The 19712-nt window shown below is 45.7% G+C and overlaps 2 protein-coding genes across 8 annotated transcripts in view; one reads left to right on the forward strand and one right to left on the reverse strand.

Moving 5' to 3' along the window:
- The window catches only part of LOC139048660 (uncharacterized), a 384154-nt gene that overhangs the window by 337733 nt on the left and 26709 nt on the right, over positions 1-19712 (forward strand). The gene's annotated exons all lie outside the window — the stretch shown is intronic.
- Positions 1-19712, reverse strand: part of LOC139048653 (B9 domain-containing protein 1-like) — a 51145-nt gene that overhangs the window by 10164 nt on the left and 21269 nt on the right. For all 7 annotated transcript variants that reach the window (XM_070523135.1, XM_070523132.1, XM_070523131.1 and 4 more), the window contains one exon: positions 8301-8431. In XM_070523135.1, the coding sequence (XP_070379236.1) occupies positions 8301-8431 (131 nt within the window). The remainder of the gene's footprint in view (positions 1-8300; positions 8432-19712) is intronic.

The raw sequence follows: 19712 nt of genomic DNA on the forward strand, positions 1-19712 counted from the left end.
CCCCTATTGAGAACTGTGCTTTTGCACGTCTCCGTTTTTTGTCGTTTCCTTACTTTTCTTCCACCGATCTTCCAATCGCCTCTTACTAATCCCTATTGCGGACGTGTTTACTTTTCCACTGCTCGCGCTGAACCCAAGCGCTTCAAGGAGGCCAGTGGTGCCTAAATCGTCCGCTGGGTAGACGCCTTCACATTCTAATAAAACATGCTCCATAGTTTTCCTAGCTTTACCGCAGCAAGTACGTACTTCTTCCTTCTTATATCTCGCTTTATATGTGCCTGTTCTAAGGCATCCCGATCTTGCCCCGAAAAGTAATGAGCTTCCCTCTGAGTTAGCATACATTGTTTCTTCCCTGATCTCGTTTTTCCCTCTTAAGTAGTTACTCATGGCAGGTTCCTTTTCCAATGCCGCCGCCCATGATATTATTCCAGTCTCTCTGATTTTCCGCTTGACGTTCTTTGTTGCTGTGTTGCCCACCCTACAGGGCGCATACTTGCTGGTAAGCTTCCTAGTTATTTTCCTCAACTCTGAATGAATGTTTTTCTTGTACAGATACCTGAACACTCTCCCAGCCCATTTACTTTCTTCCATATTCCTCAGCCGTTATTCATACTCAATTTCACTGCGAGCTTCCCTCACTTCAAAACTAGTCCAGCCCATATCACCCTGCACAGCTTCATTGGTAGTCTTCCCGTGAGCGCCCAATGCGAGGCGACCCACTGACCTTTGGTTCCCATCGAGTCCTGATTGTACCCCTCATTTAAAGCAAACAACCGCATTTCCAAAAGTAAGTCCTGGAACCATTACACCTTTCCACATACCTCGGGGCACCTCGTACCTATTGTATTCCCATAGCGCTCTGTGCTTCATTAGGGCTGCATTTCTCTTCGTATTCACTGTTAAGGCACATTCACACCGAAAGCGGCGCGTCTAAGCGGCCAAGCGGATTTTCAACGCGGCGAGGCGGTGAGCGCGTACGCCTGTTCAGACCGGACAAGCTTGCCTGGCGTCCCGCGTCGCACGGAAGGCGGGGCATCTCGCAATTTCTTTAGCAATGTAAGGGACGTGCCGCCATCTCGCGGCACTTTGGGTTTGTACGCGCACTTTCGATATTTTTTTCGTCGTGGGTTGGCGCGCTCCCGTCCCCTATCTACTTCTGCAAAATGATGAGCTCAGACGAAGAAGACGAGATCGTTGGCATTTTACTCGCCCCTTGTGTAGCACTGCTACAAATATCGAAAAGCGACAACACAAGACAAGGGCAAAAAAAGAAAGTATAAAGCGACGACACGGCGCCGTGTCGTCGTTTTATACCTTCTTTTGTCCTTGTCTTGTGTTGCGCTGTAACAAACCTTACTATGAATCCCAACCAACTGGCCCAACTTGCCGTTTTTATGCTTTTCAAGAACATAAGCGAAAATCCCAGAGAAACACATTTGTTTACATTCGTTCACCAGCGCTAACTCAGTATCGGGCTCTGATTGGCTGCGGCCAAAGCGGCCAACTTGTCCGCGCGGAAAAAATCGGTCCGGGCGCGATCCGGCCAAGCGGCCGCGTATTTTCCGCAAAGCGGAAAATCCGCGGCCGCTTGGCCGGATCCGCTTGGCCGCTTGTCCGCTCCGCCTTCGGTGTGACCGTGCCTTTATTGTTTTATTGTTCACTGGCTGGTGGATGCATGGCAGCGCCATCTACATTTCGCGGGGCCAACTACTCGTCGGAAAAGAAAAAAAAAGCAATCTGCCGTTCGATACTTGTTGGCCAAGTCGTCTATTCAGCCAGCTAACATTACATCACATATACAAACCACACAACAGCACAAATGAGGCATAATTGAGAGTATTTGCCATAACATCGCGTCGCAATGTAACCTGGGTAGACCCAGCTGTATATATAGAGCTCATTGTATAACGGCACGCATTACACTGGTGAGCCTTGAGAGTTGTCGATGAATTCATAGGAATGGGCTCACCCAGATTTTGAACTAAGTGCCATATGCGTGTGTCCGTAGTAAAAACACACATATGTTATTTTGGCGTTAAGATAAAGTCAGCATTACATTGAAATAATTCACAAAAGCCACGCTTTATTCTTCACTAACACAACACGCGTGCCACCTGTAGTTTTTCTTATATTACTGAATACATACAAAAACCTAATAGTTAGTGAAAATGCAGGCATAAAATAAAGTTACTGATCGAATCTTATAAGGTTATACTATATTGTCACGAGAGAAAAAGCCAGTCAGTCAGTTCTAAGCGAACGGCCGTTTACAGTTCGTTTTCTTGCAGCAGCTACCACGCACACTTCTTCTTCCTCGACTTCTAGCGTAACTAGTGCGCGCCATTACCCCTCCCTCCAAAATAAATAAATAAATAAAGTTGGGGAGATGTTAAATGCCACAAGGAGAAAATAAAAGAAATCAGAAAGACAACGGACGTCACGACAGGGGCCGCATCACAAAGTTTGTGGATGAGAGTCAGCGCGAATGGTAGGGCTTCATCCTGATAACGTGAACAATGTCAGAGGAACGGGGTCTACGGGAGTGGTGCGAATTGTCGGCTGGAATAACTTCGTAGTTGACAGGACTTAGACGACGCAAAACTATGTAGGGTCCAAAGTATCAGCGCAATAATTTTTCTGACCGGCCTCGTTGACGTATAGGGGTCCAAACCCATACAAGATCTCCCGGGTTGTATGTGACGTCTCGATGGCATATGTTGTATCGACGAGCATCTTGACTTTGTCGGGATAGAATTCGTTGCCGCGCAAGGTGCCGCGCTGCTTCGGCACGCTGAACAAAGGCGTCTGTATCCGGTGCGGTAGGTTGAGACGAAGTTGGTATATAGGAGCATCACGTCGAGCATAGTGGTGACATCGCGTCCGTAGACCAGACGAAAAGGAGGAAACCCGGTGGTTTCTTGTAGAGCAGTGTTGTACGCGAATGTCACATACCGGAGCAGTTCGTCCCAATATTTATGATACGTGGCAACATACATGGCAAGCATATCCGCAATCGTTTTGTTGAGACGCTCAGTTAAAGCGTTAGTCTGCGGGTGATACGCAGTTGCCGTACGGTGCGTTGTTCCGCTCAGCTGCAGAATATCTCGGACCAACTGGGCAGTGAAGGCCGTACCACGGTATGTGATGACGTCAGCGGGAGCACCATGTCAAAGGACACTATTTTGATAAAGAAGTTAGCAACATCTGAAGCAGTAGCACGCTGAACGGCTTGTGTTTCGCAGTATCGAGTGAGGTAATCGGTGGCGACAACGATCAAGCGGTTATCAGCCGAAGACTTGGGAAATGGGACAAGTAAATCCATCCCGACTTGTTCAAAAGGTGAACAAGGAGGTCGGACAGGTTGAAGCAGACCGGCTGGTTTCAGTTGTGGAACTTTGCGACGCTGGCAATCTCGACAACTTCTGACGTACTGCTTCACGCTTTTTGTGAGTTTTCGCCAATAGTACTTCTGCTTGATCCTCGCGAGAGTACGCGTGAAACCAAGATGCCCGGTCGTTGGTTCGTCGTAGAACGTAGAACGTCATCGCGGAGAGTAGCGGGCACAACGAGCAGGAAAGCGGTTGCCGTAGGGTGAAAGTTCCGCTTGTATAGGATGTCGCCACGTAGGCAGAAAGAGGACAAGTGACGCGCGAACTGCCGTGGGGGTTGTGGGCGGCTTCCTTCAAGGTATTCAATCAAGGGCTGGAGCTCGGAATCTTGGCATTGCTGTTGAGCAAGGTTTAAAGACGGAAGAGTACAAAGAAAACCAGAATCGTCGTCAGTATCTAGTGGTGCGGGTTCGACGGGGGCGCGGGAGAGACAGTCGGCGTCAGTGTGTTTCTGGCCAGGCTTATAGACGATGGTCACATCATATTCCTGCAACTGAAGGCTCCATCTTGCGAGACGGCCTGAATGATCTTTGAGATTCGCCTGCCAGCAGAGAGAGTGGTGGTCGCTGACGACACGCAAGGGGCGTCCGTACAGGTATGGGCGGAACTTCTGGATAGCCCATATGACTGCCAGACATTCTTTTTCAGTTGCTGAGTAGTTTTTTTCAGCAGCAGACAAGGTTCGGCTGGCATACGCAATAACGCGCTCAACACCAGCTTGAAACTGTACGATTATCGCTCCGAGACCAACGTTACTAGCATCAGTATGCACTTCTGTGTCAGCCTCGGTGTCAAAGTGACCAAAGATCGGGGGTGTCTGTAGACGTCGCTGAAGGTCGTGGAAGGCGTCGGATTGTGCCGGGCCCCAAACAAATGTGACGTCGTTCTTGATGAGTCGTTGCAAAGGTTCGGCAATTTCACAAAAATTGGGTACAAAACGGCGGTAATACGCACAAAGTCCTAAAAATCGGCGGACATCGTATTTTGTTTTCGGTATCGGGAACAGAGCAACTGCCATGGCTTTGTCAAGGTCAGGGCGCACACCGGTGCTGCTGACAATATGACCTAGAAATTTGAGCTCCTCGTAGCCAGAGTGACATTTTTCGGGCTTCAGGGAAAGGCCGGCGGTGCGGATAGCTTGAAGAACCGCCTCAAGCCGCTGGATGTGTTATTCAAACGTGGTGGAAAAAACAACTACATCGTCTAAGTAGACTAAACACGAGTTCCACTTGAGGCCAGATAAAACTGTGTCCAGCGTGCGTTGAAATGGGGCCGGAGCGGAACACAATCCAAAAGGGAGGACTTTAAATTGATAGAGACCGTTGGGTGTTATAAACTCCGTTTTTTCCTGGTCCCGTTCGTCAACTTCAATATGCCAGTACCCACTACGCAGATCGACTGAAGAAAAGTAACGGGCATGTCGCAGGCGATCCAAGAAGTCGTCAATTCGAGGAAGTGGGTAAACGTCTTTTTTCGTGATCTTGTTCAGTTTGCGATAATCGACAAAGAATCGTAGCGAACCGTCTTTCTTTTCAACTAATACAACAGGTGAAGCCCAAGGACTTGTCGATGGTTGAATGACATCATCGTCGAACATTTGTTTAACTTGATGACGAATAGCATCCTGTTCTCTCTGCGACACGCGATAAGCGTGTTGGCGAACAGGTTTGACGGTCGGTTCAGTGATGATTCTGTGTTTGATTAAAGGAGTCTGTTTGACCTTCTACCTGGTGGCGAAACAGTCGCTAAATGACGATAGCAGAGTGAGGAGCCTCTCCTTCTCGCTTTGGTCTAGCTGTGGGTTCACGTTGATTTGAGTGGTCAAGTCCACATCGCTGGGTTCCGGAATCGAGATTGTCATTACCGAAGCACAGGCGTTGGACTCGGCCACCGTTTCAAAGTAGGCCATGGTGGCATGCCTCGCAAAGTGCTTGTATTCGCCACTGAAGTTGGTAACTAGAATCGTTGTTTGCCTATGTTGGAGCTCTACGAGACCTCGTGCGACGCCGACTTCGCGATCCAGCAATATGGTGAGGTTACCTTCGGCGATGCCTATCCCTAGTTGGTCTTGGGGGCATTCAACGAGGACGAAGATGCTACTTCGAGGCGGTAACGTCGCGCAGTCATCGACCACGCGTAAAGCCGCGCGGTGATGTTCATCCTCCACACTCGAATCCGAAGAAACATAGAAAAAGTCACGAACAAGTCACGAAGGTTAATGATCGCCCCATATTCCTGGAGAAAATACATGCCCAGTATAACTAGCCGAGAACACTTGGGCAGCTCAAGGAAAGACGCTACGAAAGTCCAAGTAGAAATTGCAAGTCTGGCGGTGCATCGTCCAATGGGTGACACGAGGTGTCCTCCGGCCGTAATCAGATGTGGGCCTTCACACGCTGTCAGCACCTTAGGTAGCCTAGTGGCCAGTGAGGCACTCATAAGCGAGTAGTCAGCTCCCGTATCGACAAGTGCAGTTACCGGATAACCGTCGATGAAAGCAGTAATAGCAGCAGTTCTTTTTGCAGTTTCGAATGAAGGCGTCAGCGGTACGTCGCGAGGGGATGGCGTCGGCGGAGGATATTTGACGGTTCGCATGACAGCGGCCTCACCCCCGGAGGTCGCCGTTTTCAGTTTCCCCGGCGCGGGCTTCCACCGTTGACTCCAGCGGAATCAAAGGCGGGTCGAGCACGGTTTGGTGACACGTACCGACGAGGTGAAGGCGACCGTGACTGTCTTCGCTGTGGGGCAGGAGGAAGCCGGTTACTTTCTAAGTATTGCTCGATTTCGTGCGGGCGTTCGCCATAGCGCCGGCAACGGGCGTTCGGATGGTATCCCCGCAGACCAATCAGTCGGTACTGGCAGTCGCGATACATGTGACCAGCCTCCCCGCAGTGATAGCACAACGGACTGTTGTCGGGGGCGCGCCATACTGTAGATTTGCGCGGACCAGGATGAAAGGGTGCTTGCGGATTCGTGCGGTGGATCGGACTTGGGGAGCGTCGAGAAATCCCAGCAGGCGGCTGCGAAAAACGGCCCGTCGACGGCGCGCAAGCCCGAAGAGCATCCGCGTACGAGAACGTGGGAGGTTCGGGTCGTGTTGGTGGCGAGGATGAACTACTTTGCCGATTTCTTCCCGAATGACATCCGTAAGAAACGCGGCACTGGGAGGTGCCGGAGCCGATGCATAGGACTTCTGCAGTTCTTTTCGAACAATTTGTCGTATTAGCTCGGTAAGGGACTTCCTGTCATCATTTGCAGGTACGAGAGAGCATGCAACAGTCATGGTGGTCTGGCGTTCATACTGCGAGAGCCGCTGCCGAAGCATACGTTCCATGACTGTTGCCTCACGAACGAACTGAGAGACTGTTGTAGGAGGATTGCGCACGAGGCCCGCGAAAAGCTGTTCTTTTACGCCTCGCATTAACAGACGCACCTTCTTCTCTTCTGGCATTAGTGGATCGGCCCGACGGAACAATCGCGTCATGTCTTCGACGAACATGGCGACGGTTTGGTTTGGCATTTGGAACCTCGAAGACAGTGCCTCTTCGGCTCTTTCTTTCCTTTCGGGAGTGCTGAAGGCTTCACAAAGCAGTCGGTAAAACTCCTGCCAGCTGGTAAATGAGGCTTCGTGGTTCTCGTACCATACTCTCGCCGCGTATAAAAGGGAAAAGTAGACGTTCTTCAACTTACGGCGATCGTCCCAGTCATTAAAGGCGGCGACCCGGTCGAAATGGTCCAACCAGTTTTCAACGTCCTCAAAGGCGTCGCCATGGAACAGGTTAGGCGTGCGAGGCACGTTGAGAATGCATGGTACGGCAGCATTTGAGATCCCTTCGGTTTGGCTTGCGGTAGTTGTTGACATCTTCCTCACGGAGCTTGCCAGGGGACTGTATTGCGGTGGAAGACCTTGGAGGCGACGGCTGCTTCGATAGATTTCTGCCGTCCCCGAGGTACTGGCGTCGGTAGCTTCTGGTTCAGGACCCGTAGGGATACGATGGATGCGTACCCAGCACCTCCACCAGTTTGTCACGAGAGGAAAAGCCAGTCAGTCAGTTCTAAGCGAACGGCCGCTTACAGTTCGCTTTTTGCAGCAGCTATATATATATATATATATATATATATATATATATATATATATATATATATATATATATATATATATATATATATATTTCCATTACCTTTCATGGCTACGCATAAGAAACTTTTGACGACAGTACAATGCTAAATACGGTAATACAAACTCAGAGTATTTCAGCATGCATCGCCTCGATCAAACTTTAGCAATCCTGCACAGTTAAGTACTCATAATTATTCGTGGCTGGAAGAAAACTGCCGGTCACTTTACATTTTCTTATTCTAATTGCATTGTACTTTTTCAAATGTTTGCATTGGTGACGTATTGGATGCTTAATTTTCATCATCTAATGTTTTGTTACGCGAGATGTAGTCGCGCTTCAATCGCACGACCGTAATTGATGTCGCTGATTTGGAACCACATTTCATCCTCGACTTCGCAACCACGTGTATTGACCTTGCCTACAATAGTGTACTACACGTCTCGAGGGCTGGCTTGCACGAGTTTATTCTTCTGCCTTTTGAGGAATGCGTCCCCGGTCTAATGACTAGCCACCGTCGGACATCTTTATTTCGTATTTTAATTTATTTCTTGTGACAACTAGTGATATCCACTGCTCCAAGTTGACCATGAATGGTTAGAAACTGACAAACCGCAAAGTGGGTTGAATAGCCAAAGAAAGCTATTCTTCAAAAGTAATCGGTTCGGTATTATGTTTCTGTTTCTTTGATTCCGCAAGAATCATGAAAGCGGAACAGATAACGATGCCGCTGGCGCTGCTTATTCTCACAGGCAGATAGAAGCAGAAAAATTAGAAATGACATCGGCGGTACCTTCTCGCCCCTCGCCGCGAGCCACCACTTTGGGGTCGACGAACTCGGGTCGTCGTCCCGTCAACCAGCTGGTCAACTTGTGCATCGTCGACGACGAATCCGGCACGAATAAGGCGACACTCTTGCGATGCCTGTAATGAGACAGAGACGACAATCGATTTTTGCACTGAGAGACAGGGGACCGGGGCTTGGCAGTGCTGGGGTTACGCCAATCACTGCAGTGAGGAAACCGCGCTCAGGTTACGGGCACCACCGCCAGCCATGCAAGCCGATTGATTTGAAGCATTTGAAAGCTACGCTTCTGATTAAAGGAACACTACAGGAAATGTTGAGCCATGACTAGCAGCTTACCTTCCTACAACGCAAAAAGAAAGCCTATCTTACAGTGACAACTGGCTTGATAACCCCAAAACAACACAAGAACAAAAACATTGACAGTCACTTAAGTATTCTTACGTCATCAGAATGCGAAAATATTAGGACGTCTCTAAGATATCACCATTAAAGATTTTTTTTTTACCAACCAAAACACATCTGGCCGACTGACGAAGCCGCATGCCGTGTCATTTGTATACAGTAGCGACGCTTCCTCCTCTTCACTACTACCATTTCCCAACATGTCCAATACATGTGTGCACACGTTGCATCGTATGATGCTGCACGTGGACCAATGGTAGCGCATGGCGTGGGGTGGCTTGATGTGACGTCATGACATGACAAGTGACGTGACGTCATACATAAGCGTCTCAGAAAAAGCTTCACTTCCAATTACCATGTGGGCGTGATACGTGAAGTCATGCATTGTCATGCGTCCTTCCCAACTCTACCTTAATCCACCTTGCTCTAATTTGTACCAAGTTTAATCCACCTTATCAACTTTAATTTATCTTGCTCTACTTTGTTCCAACCTTAATCCACCTATATCCACGGTATTTCACCTGCATTGTTTAGTTCATCTTTATTCACTTTACCTTAAGTCACCTTACTCTAACTTGTTACAACTTTAATTCCCTGTATTTCACTTTATTTAACCTTAATTTTTTAAAATCACATTAGTGACCCATAATTACTGCTCCATAATGTTGCTAAACCAATTACTATCTTTTCTTTTACTACTGACTTCATGCAAGACGCAGTTGATGTTATATTGATTTTTGGTAGCAGTCGTTGCGTACAGCGCTGGCTTTTCTGCTTCATGGGACGTGTAATGCATTCGAATTAAAACGGATGGCACCTACGACAACCCTTTTGTGACGTCACGGATGTCGACGGCGTCCGCTCAGGCCTAGCTAACTTTATCTCTGTGTAAACGGACTACATTGTGCTCCATGAGAGCCCAAAGACAAAACCTTGAAAATGTCATGAGCATTTGCAACGCTACAACGGCCAAACGCGAAATATAATTGTGATTTGCGTCACGTCACACTGGCGTACCAGTGGTGTGGTTTAGGTGCGAAATTCAAAACAAACTTTGGCTTTCACTTTGTTCTTCCACTAATCAAGTTGTTATTACAAATTCAATGAAAGCACAGTGCCGAATTAATATTTCGTCAGTATAAATTGAGATAATGTTTCCCTTTAGCCTCCCTTTAATAATCTCGTGTAACGGAAGGCTCCGTCAGAGTTACGGTCATTTGTGGTTACTAGGATGACGCAAAAGCTCATGTGTCTATCGCTTTCTGCGAATGCAGCTACCGAGGCAGGAAGTTGAACCCTAGCTCTTATGGCGTGTAACGTCAATGGAGAACTTGAAAGAGTTAATTGCGCTTGGTTGTTTGGATTATTGCGTGCGTGCTCGATAATTATATGATCAAAAATGCAGAATTTGCAATCTCTCAGTACTTATTAATTACAATATATTTTGACAGCCAATGATTATTATTCCGAACGGCTGATGACGATCTTCAATGATGATATTCGGTGCATTTTTACGTTGTTTGCTGCCTGTGCTAAATAGCTAACACAAAGCAGGCGCTGTTGTATCCAGCGCCACAGCACTGCTTCTCTACACGAATACTATTAAGAGATAGCATTAATGTGAACAGCATTATTTGCCTAATTCAGCAGCTTCCGCCCCCCCCACACACTATATATATATATATATATATATATATATATATATATATATATATATATATATATATATATATATATATATATATATATATATATATATATATATATATATATATATCCGTCCCTCCATCATCCCGGCATCCCTCCAGGTAATCCAGAACCCATCCATGAGAATTATTACAAGCAGTTCACGCTTTGCAAATAGAAAATCCCTACATGAAAACAACATCCTAACCATTTCAGAACTCATCAAATATATCTATGGATTTTATTCTGGAAATATATGACTAAGGACCTACGATCAATCTGCTTCTCACCTTGTGATCGGATAGCTCATAGTAACACTAGATTCGCACTCAATAATAATTTCCATCTACCTAAAGTGCGAACTAACTGTGGTAAACAGACTGCGGAGTTTTTCTCGATGTGGCTTTGGAATACTCTACCACATATAATCAAACATGCATAAATTTATACCAATTTAAAAGAGAACTAAAAGCATTAATAATAAATACTAGACTGATACTGTGCATGTTTTTTTCTCCTATCTTTATCGTTTCTTTATATTGTCATGCTGTTAACAAGTGTTCTTATTACTCATATGCTATAAACATGTTTTGATATTACTCTTAGCTCTCCCCTTTACTACTGTTGCTTTAAACATCGTATAGCATTATAAGTGTCATTAGCAGGAGGTCCCGTACAGTCTTTGGCTATTGGACCTCCTTATGTATATTACGCACATGTAATTTTCTGTATTCTTACCAATAAATAAATTTATTATTATTATTATTATTATTATTATTATTATTATTATTATCATCTGTCTATCCATCCTTTTACGCCAACCCAGTGATCCCATTTCTCTACCTGCTTGGGCCGCTAGGTATGTGCTCCTGGTCTCGATGCCGTCTCAGTCGTGCGATCGTTGTCTTTCCCGCTTCTTCATCCGGTTGGTATCATAGTGTCACCGTCACCATACTGTCATCATCGTAATTTCATTGTGCTTATGTCGTCGCCTTCACGTTGTTGTTATACCATCGTCCTAAATTAGCAATCGAGATATCATTGTGGTCACGTCGTGGCCATTACACGCCTTGGTCGTTCCATTCACACTATTCCTTCTTCCTCAGTTTATCGTTACTACGCCAGCGTCATAGTCATCGTTATGCCTCCATGCTCATGGACGACCTTAATGGGTGCCATAGGAAAGGGGGACCATATCAGGGTATGTGGCATACCACCAAATCAGCGAAAGTATCAGATTACCACTACGTGTATTAAATAAACGGGACTTCGGGAACGTGGTCTGTCGCGAAATTGCTCAATTGTTATCCGCATTACCGTCCATAGCTATCGTAAGATGAGTTCTGCCGTTAACTTTTAGAGCGAAGCTGTTTATGGCTAGGATCTGGTGGATCCCGTCCACGCGTAGACCAACAATTTTTCATACGTCGGCTAATCCCGAAGTTGTGCAATGCCGGGCCCACCAGGGGGCGGAGGTGAAGCAGGCGTTAAGCACTCCTCATACGTGGGCCCATCCCGAAGGTAGTGCAACGCCGGACCAACCGGAGGCGTAAGTGAAGCAGGCGTAAAGAACTCCCCATACGCGGGGCGATCCTAAAGTGAGTACAACGTCGGGCTCACCTGCTGGGGAGGTGAAGCAGGCGTTAAGCACTCCTCATACATGGGCCGATCCCGAAGGTAGTGTAGTGCCGGGTCGACCGGAGGCGTAAGTGAAGCAGGCGTTAAGCACTCCCCATACGTGGGCCGATCCCCAAGGTAGTGAAATGCCGGGCCGTCCCACAGCAGAGGTGAAGCATGCGTTAAGCATTTTCCATACCTGCTGCGATCCCAAAGATGGCGCAATACCTGGGAGACCCGCGGCGGAGGTGGAGTTCGCCATCAAGGGGACCACATGGACACCTTCGCTGGTCATCCTTCTTCACAGAGTGGAAGGGCGCTAATTTTTTTTCTGGTATTAATTATAGAGGTGGGCGCGTCCAGTGGTCACCTGCATTTCAACAGGTTATTCAAAGGCAGCTTGAGCAGCAGATCGGGTTTACAAGCTCTTTCATTGAGAGTTCGGAATGAAGGACTTTTCGACGCAAACCTAGCGTTGCGCCGAGCTCTGTACCTGTTCGTCTAAAAAAAGGAAACAAGAAGCCCGCCGTAGCGGCGTAATGCCTTCGGCGTTGCGTCGCTAAGCCCGATCACACGGGATCAAATCAGGGTGCGGAAACTCCCTCCCTTGGGAAACGCGGGCGCAAGGGAGTGACTCCTCTAGAATGCCGGCTGGATGTATGGATGGATGCTATGAGCGTCCCCTTTGGTGGGTTGCGCCACCAAGCTCTTGCTGACACGCGGTGGCAGCGCCGCTTTCACCACTGGCGGTTGCCGGATATCCAACTGCAAATAACTCACAAACAAAACAAGGCATCCATGACGTCATTGACGCGGCCAGAAGGTAGAGGGAGAGGGCGCGCCGCAGGGTGGAGGAGGCTTGCCGCGAAGCCTTCCTTTCCCACTGTGCATGCAAGCGGGCTGCGTCAATACCTCTAGAGGCTGTTGGCTGTGTTCGCGCTCCCTTGCAGATCTGCTGGCCGCGCGGCGTTATTTGCCAAATCACGGAGCAGAACCCGCTGAAGTGCGCCGGGTTTACGAAGCGTTTTTAACGCGACAGCGTTAAGGAGCTCGTGTCGCAGAAAAGCCGGTGTCGTCGGTGTCGGTGGCGTTGGCCGTGAGCGATAAATCCCAGCAGGCACTTCATGAATAAAAAACAACTTGCAAGATGGGCTGGGTGGGAATCGAACCAGGGTCTCCGGAGTGTGAGACGGAGACGCTACCACTCAACCACGAGTTCGATGCTTCAAAGCGGTACAAAAGCGCCTCTAGTGAATGCGGTGTTGCCTTAGAAACGAGCTGTTTCTAAGGCTCAGGCGTGCGTCGCTTGCTCAGGTGCACATTTCGTTGCCGCGCCGAACGCGGCGTTGCTCGACGCTCACCGCGTCCGATGCGGGGCGCGTAGTCGCTGCGCCGTAGCCCATAGTCTTACACCCCTTGGCGGGTCGACGGGAACGCTGTCGCGTTCCACTCTTGAAGGCGAAGCTTAAGCGTCCTCCAATTTTTTTTTCTGCCACGTTTACGTTGAAATCTTCTATTCACATTTTAAAGCACTGGGACAGTGCTCGTACACACCGTGCCAAGCAATTATAATAAAACTTATTAATATAGCAAGCCACCGTTAACTACCAATATTTGCAGGTAATATATTACGTTTTGTCATTTGGCGAAAGTTGTCGCTTTAAAATTTCTCACTTGTGGTTACGTTTATGGCTACAGTTCAACAAGCCCACAGATATGTTGCTTCAAAATCCGCTCTGCTTCTCGGTGCAGGTTCTCACTACTCTAATCACAGTATGGGCACCGCACCGTGCTTGTGCATCGGACGGACTTCATTGCCACAATCTTGGTGGCAGCGTCATCGACGTATCAGTGGATGGTGACATGCGCGAGATCAGCGAGAACATCCCGCCTTTCCTCCTGACATCTGCGCTTGCGCCTTCATCTGTGACGTCACATCACGTGGGACTTCCAGCGCCTTTAAAACGGGTCGCACTGCAAGTTGCCTCCTGTGGGCTCGGCAGCAGCGCTTCGGGAATGTTGCTTCAAAATCCGCTCTGCTTCTCGGTGCAGGTTAGTTCTTACTTACCTACGAAGTGCTATCGTAGTGACAACCGTTTCCTGATGCTGCTGCCATGCCCACTGCTGTTGTCTGATATGTTTCCGTTTCTGTTGAATCTTTTATCATGTGGCGATATTGAGGCGAACCCAGGTCCGACTGAGAAGGAACTCTTGATGAAGCTACTTGATGGGTGGAATAACATGATGGCCACCATGAATAGCCTATTATCGAATCAAAATAGATTGGAATTGGATATTACAGATATGAAGGAAAGACTAAGCTGTTTAGACTTAAAGAAGGGAATTGCGCTAAAAAACACACGGACGAGTAAGGACATGGACGGGCGCGTCCATGTCCTTACTCGTCCGTGTCTTTTTTAGCGCGATTCCCTTCTTTAAGTATGTACGACCGACTCGCCCAACAACGTGCTCTCCTGAAGAGCTGTTTAGAGGCTAACTCGTCTGTTCTGCAATCTTTAGAACAAGAATTTAAATACGTGAAGTCATCTGTCGCTACTTTGCAAACACAGGTGTCATGTTTACAGAATAAGTTAGATGACCAAGAAAATAGAAGTAGACGGAACAACCTGATCATTTACGGGATACAGGAACATGACAATGAAACAACGGATAGCCTAACAAAAATACTACAAGACGATCTTTTCAAAGATAAGCTGGGACCCAGTGTTAGTGGCATGGAGAGGTGTCACAGACTAGGCAAAAAGCAGAAAAGGCCGCCCAGTGATAATTAAATTCTCGGATTATCGTGAGAAACTAACAATTCTCAGGTCTTGTTCAAGGTTAAAAGGAACAAACCTTTCCGTAACAGAAGACTTCTCATTCAGAGTGCGTCAAATACGAAAAAAAATATGGCTAAGTGCGAAACAGGAAAAAGAAAATAATGCTAAGGTGAAGTCGTTCTTTGATAAGTTAAGCGTGGACGGCGTAATGTTTGGCTGGGACGAAGCTAAAGATAAGCGATTTAAACTTACTAAAAAGAAATGAATTGAGAAGATAAACAGCAGGCCTTTCACAATTCTTAACATGAATTGCCGCAGTGTCGTGAATAAGACTGTCCAGCTTGAGAGCATGCTTTTTTCACTAGAACCCGACGTGGCCGTACTAAGCGAAACTTGGTTAAGCGATGATATATTTGACAGTGAATTCGTACCAAAGAATTATAAAGTGTTACGTAGGGACCGGGATAGAAGAGGGGGAGGTATTGCTATACTGTATAAATCTTCCATTATGCTGGAGACAATGCCTAATGTTCCGGATGTAAAAGCATATTTTGTAAATTATACGTCAATAATTTTAGATATATCCTTGCAGGTTTGTACAGACCTCCTAACTCCACTGTTGATAACTTGGAGCGCTTGTCAACTTATATGCATTCATGTGTAACGCGAGAAGATAAATTAATATTAACCGGTGATTTCAACCTGCCAAATATCAATTGGGAAACTTTGTCTTTGTGTCCAATTCAAAGTGCGGAAAGTGTTATGAGTGATATAGCTTTTACGTTTGATCTACTACAAATTGTGCAGGATTTCACAAGAATTCAAAATGATTCAAGGTCCATTTGTGATTTGCTTTTTGTAAGTGGCACCATTAAAGACTGCATCTCATATAAAGTAACATCTGGCATTTCTGATCACACAGCAGTTGTCCTGACGTTGAAAAGTGCTTTAATCAATCGAACCAATAACGTTCAATATTTTCCAAATTTTTCAAGAGCACAGGATGACTCTATAATAGATGCGCTAGCTTTTAACTACGATCACTTTCAAGGCCTTGATTGTAGTGTAAACGACCTCTGGCTTTTTTTAAAGACGTCATTTTTGATTATGTGGAACGCTTCGTTCCTAAAATAGTGAAGAAGTCGGAGCGCCGCAATCCATGGCTTACGCGGGAGACGTTACAGGTGAGGCGGAAACTTAAGCGACTGAAAAAGAAAAGCGCGCCCTAATGAAGGACGGCGAAGAACTTAAAGCCGATATTGATAACTTGTCCGAAAAACTTCACGATAAGATTGTCAAAGATAAAGAGTATTATCACAGCACTTTAGTACCAGACTTTATCATATCATCTCCCGAGAAATTCTGGAGGGTTGTGACGCCCGCCTCTTCGTCTTCCGACACCTTTTTTATAAACGGTGAAAGTGTTCGGGATGAAAAAAAGTGAGTGTTCTGCTTTTAATAACCATTTTAAGAGTGCATTCACAAGTGATGATGGCTGTTTACCACGCTTTTCTGCTGAACTCCCTTCCCTTCCCGACATTGTTATTTCGGAACAGGGTATTCTAAATTTATTGTTAAAGCTTGACATTAAAAAATCTCCAGGACCAGATGATATTCCGAACTGTTTTCTAAAGCGTTATGCTGAATGGTGTGCAAAATATCTGTACATTCTATTTGCGAAGTCACTCAATGAAGGATCATTACCGGAAGACTGGAAAATTGCTAAAATAAAACCTTTACATAAATCGGGGGATAAATCTCGCATCAATAATTACAGACCGATTTCATTAACATTTCATTAGCTCTTAGAACATATAATTCATAAACATATAACTGGTTTTCTAGACGAACATAACGTTTTCACAAACATGCAGCATCGTTTTAGAAGTGGCCTTTCGACGACTACTCAACTAGTTGAAATCATGCATGACTTTGCTAACACTGTAAACAAAGGGAAACAAACAGACGCGATATTCATGGATTTCAGCAAGGCATTTGATAGGGTGTCTCATGTTAAATTGCTTCGTAAGCTAGGAGCTGTGCTTAAAAACGATAAAATATTAGCATGGATTAAAGCCTACCTTACAAACCGCCATCAGTTTGTTACTGTAAATAAAACAGCCTCTGATATAGCTGCTGTGAATTCTGGTGTCCCACAGGGATCCGTTTTCGGCCCCCTTTTCTTTTTGTTATATATAAACGATATTGTCACTAACATCTCTGTTAAAATCGGGCTTTACGCTGACGACTGCGTTCTGTACGATGAAATAACAACGGAAGAAGACCAACTTAGGTTAAACAGGGACTTTAATAAGGTAGTTGAGTAGTGTAGACAATGGCAAATGAGCATTAATTTCTAAAATACAGTATATATGCGGATAAATTTAAAAAAGAAGCCACTGGTATATTGCTATGGCACAGAAAACGCTTTTTTGTCAGTGGTTGCGCAATATAAGTACCTTGGCTTGTACATAACAAAGGATCTTTCCTGGTCAAAGCACCTTGACACAGTAATAGCAAATTGTCGTCGCAAGTTGTTTTTTCTGAGACGCGTATTAAAATCCTCCACACCAACAGTACGTCTATTGGCATACAAAACACTAGTCCGCCCCGTTTCAGAATATGCTATAGTTATATGGGACCGGTTCACTAAAAGCGACATTGGAAGGCTAGAAAGCTTACAGTAAAAAGCAGTTCGATTCATCTACAATACATATGGGCGTAGTTCTGTTACTAACCTTCTATCTCGGAGTGGCTTGCCTTCTATAAGTGACAGAAATCGTGCATGTCGTTTAAAATTCTTTTTTACAAATAATAATTATGGTCACTACAACATCGACACGTCTCGCATTATCACCTATGCAACAGGTTACGCTACCAGACAGCGACACTCACTAGCTGTAGCTCCATTTACAACACGTGTCAACTGCTTCAAGTATTCCTTTTTTCCGAGAACTATAGTAGATTGGACTAAGCTGGCCGATAAAACTGTAACACAGGACTCATTATCACTTTTCGAAACATATCTTTAACTTTTTTTTTCTGCACTTGCTGAGATTGTCAGTGATAGCACTGTTTTACTCTATGATAGGGAAAGATCGCTGATGTAACGTTGAAGCGCTTGTTATTGCGCCTGCGTTTTTTGCGCCTGTTCCTTGCGCCGGTTTTCTTGCGCTTGTGTGAAGCGCTTGTGTGAAGCGCTTGTTTGAAGAATTTTTGAGTGCAATTCCCCATTTTTGTATTTATATTGTTTCGTGAACTTACTCGTGTACCATGCTGCTAAGATCTTGTTTAAGATCGCAGTATTTATAAATAAATAATAAATAAATATAGTAATGGGTAGTATAAAGAAAATAACTTCCTGGAACCATCAATGGTTAATTTTGTTCGTGCGTTGCGAAGAGGATCAACTAAAATTGGCTGATTTCCCAGTCAGCCAAAATTTAACAAAACTAAAAGTTGAACGTTTTTTTTTTTTTACGCATCATCTACTGTAAAAAGACTGACCTCCATGCAGTGTGAAAGTCAACCTGCAGAAACAATTTTCATTCGCGCCCTCCGTGATTGCTTAGTGGCTATCGTGTTGGGCTACTAAGCACAAGGTCGCGGGATCGAATCGTGCCCACGGCGGCCACATTTAGATAGGGGCGATATGCGAAAGCACCCGTGTACTTAGATTCAGGTAATCGTTAAAGAAGCCCACGTGGTCCGGATTCCCCCACTACGGCGTGCCTCATAATCAGAAAGTAGTTTTGGCATGTAAAACCTTATAATTTAATTTTTATTCACAACTGAAATTTGTACATAATGATCGAACATAAATTCCAGAAGATCCAAACCAATGCGAAAATTAACCATCACGGGCTCCTCACAGGGAACTTGACTATCACGTATTTTACTATGGCGACACATCTTGTGGCTTACAGAAAGAAGGTAGAGTACAACACATATATTTAAGTAAGGGCCCGCAAAATTTTAAACTGGCTACATGCATCTGGATGAACCAGAAGTAGCCTATAATTGATTTCCTTATTTGAACTACATGCCGAATGAGGGAGCATATTCCTATAGTGCTTACAAGCGCATGTAAGCTGCTTGGCGTCATATTTTGCGTCATATTGCTATATACAGAAAAGCACCGCGAGTATTAGGACACCATTGTGACACAACAGCAACGCAATGAACCAACCATTTATTTAAATTAGCTTAATAACGCTCTTCATCGCAAGGGGGATTACCAGTTCGCGCTTAATTAGCATTAAATAGTCTATACTTGTAATACTGGTATTATTAAATACATTTTCCCGGCAACACAAATAACATTGCGCCTCATCTATGATATAGTCACTCAAAAACTTGTACACACCGAAGCTGAGCCTAAAGCAAGGTAACTAAGCGTATGGTACCGTCTACGCTTCAAATTGTTGGTAAAATAAAGAGCTTAAACCTTCTTCAGTATTATATCTCGGTAACGGTGCATCAAAACCCAACAAGAAATTATGTGGGTGCAACTTTTTGCCGTCATTGCTCTTGAAATTTCATAAAACATCACGACTGTGTCTTTCTTTTTTTTAATTTAGCCTTGGCTGTATGTGTCGAGAAAGTAAAGAACGCACAGAATGTATAGCCCCACAAACACGTACTCAAGCCATTCAGTACAAGTATTTGACCGACAGCAGATGGGCTGCCGTCATGACGAATAGGTCGAGCGGCACTGCTCCTATGTCAGTCCACTCAGGCTTGCACAGAACTGGTTTAGTCCAGCAAAATGAATACCTGCTCCGAAAAAAAGTGAAATACTTGTGCTTACCTGCAACGCGAAAAACTTTGCAGAACAGGAATTCCCCGCGTGAGAACACCACAGAGCCGCGCAACACATGTGGAGCCGCGAATTAGCCATCTGCGTCTAATG

This window comes from Dermacentor albipictus, chromosome 8, assembly GCF_038994185.2.
Source record: "Dermacentor albipictus isolate Rhodes 1998 colony chromosome 8, USDA_Dalb.pri_finalv2, whole genome shotgun sequence".
NCBI classification, from domain to species: Eukaryota; Metazoa; Arthropoda; class Arachnida; order Ixodida; family Ixodidae; genus Dermacentor; species Dermacentor albipictus.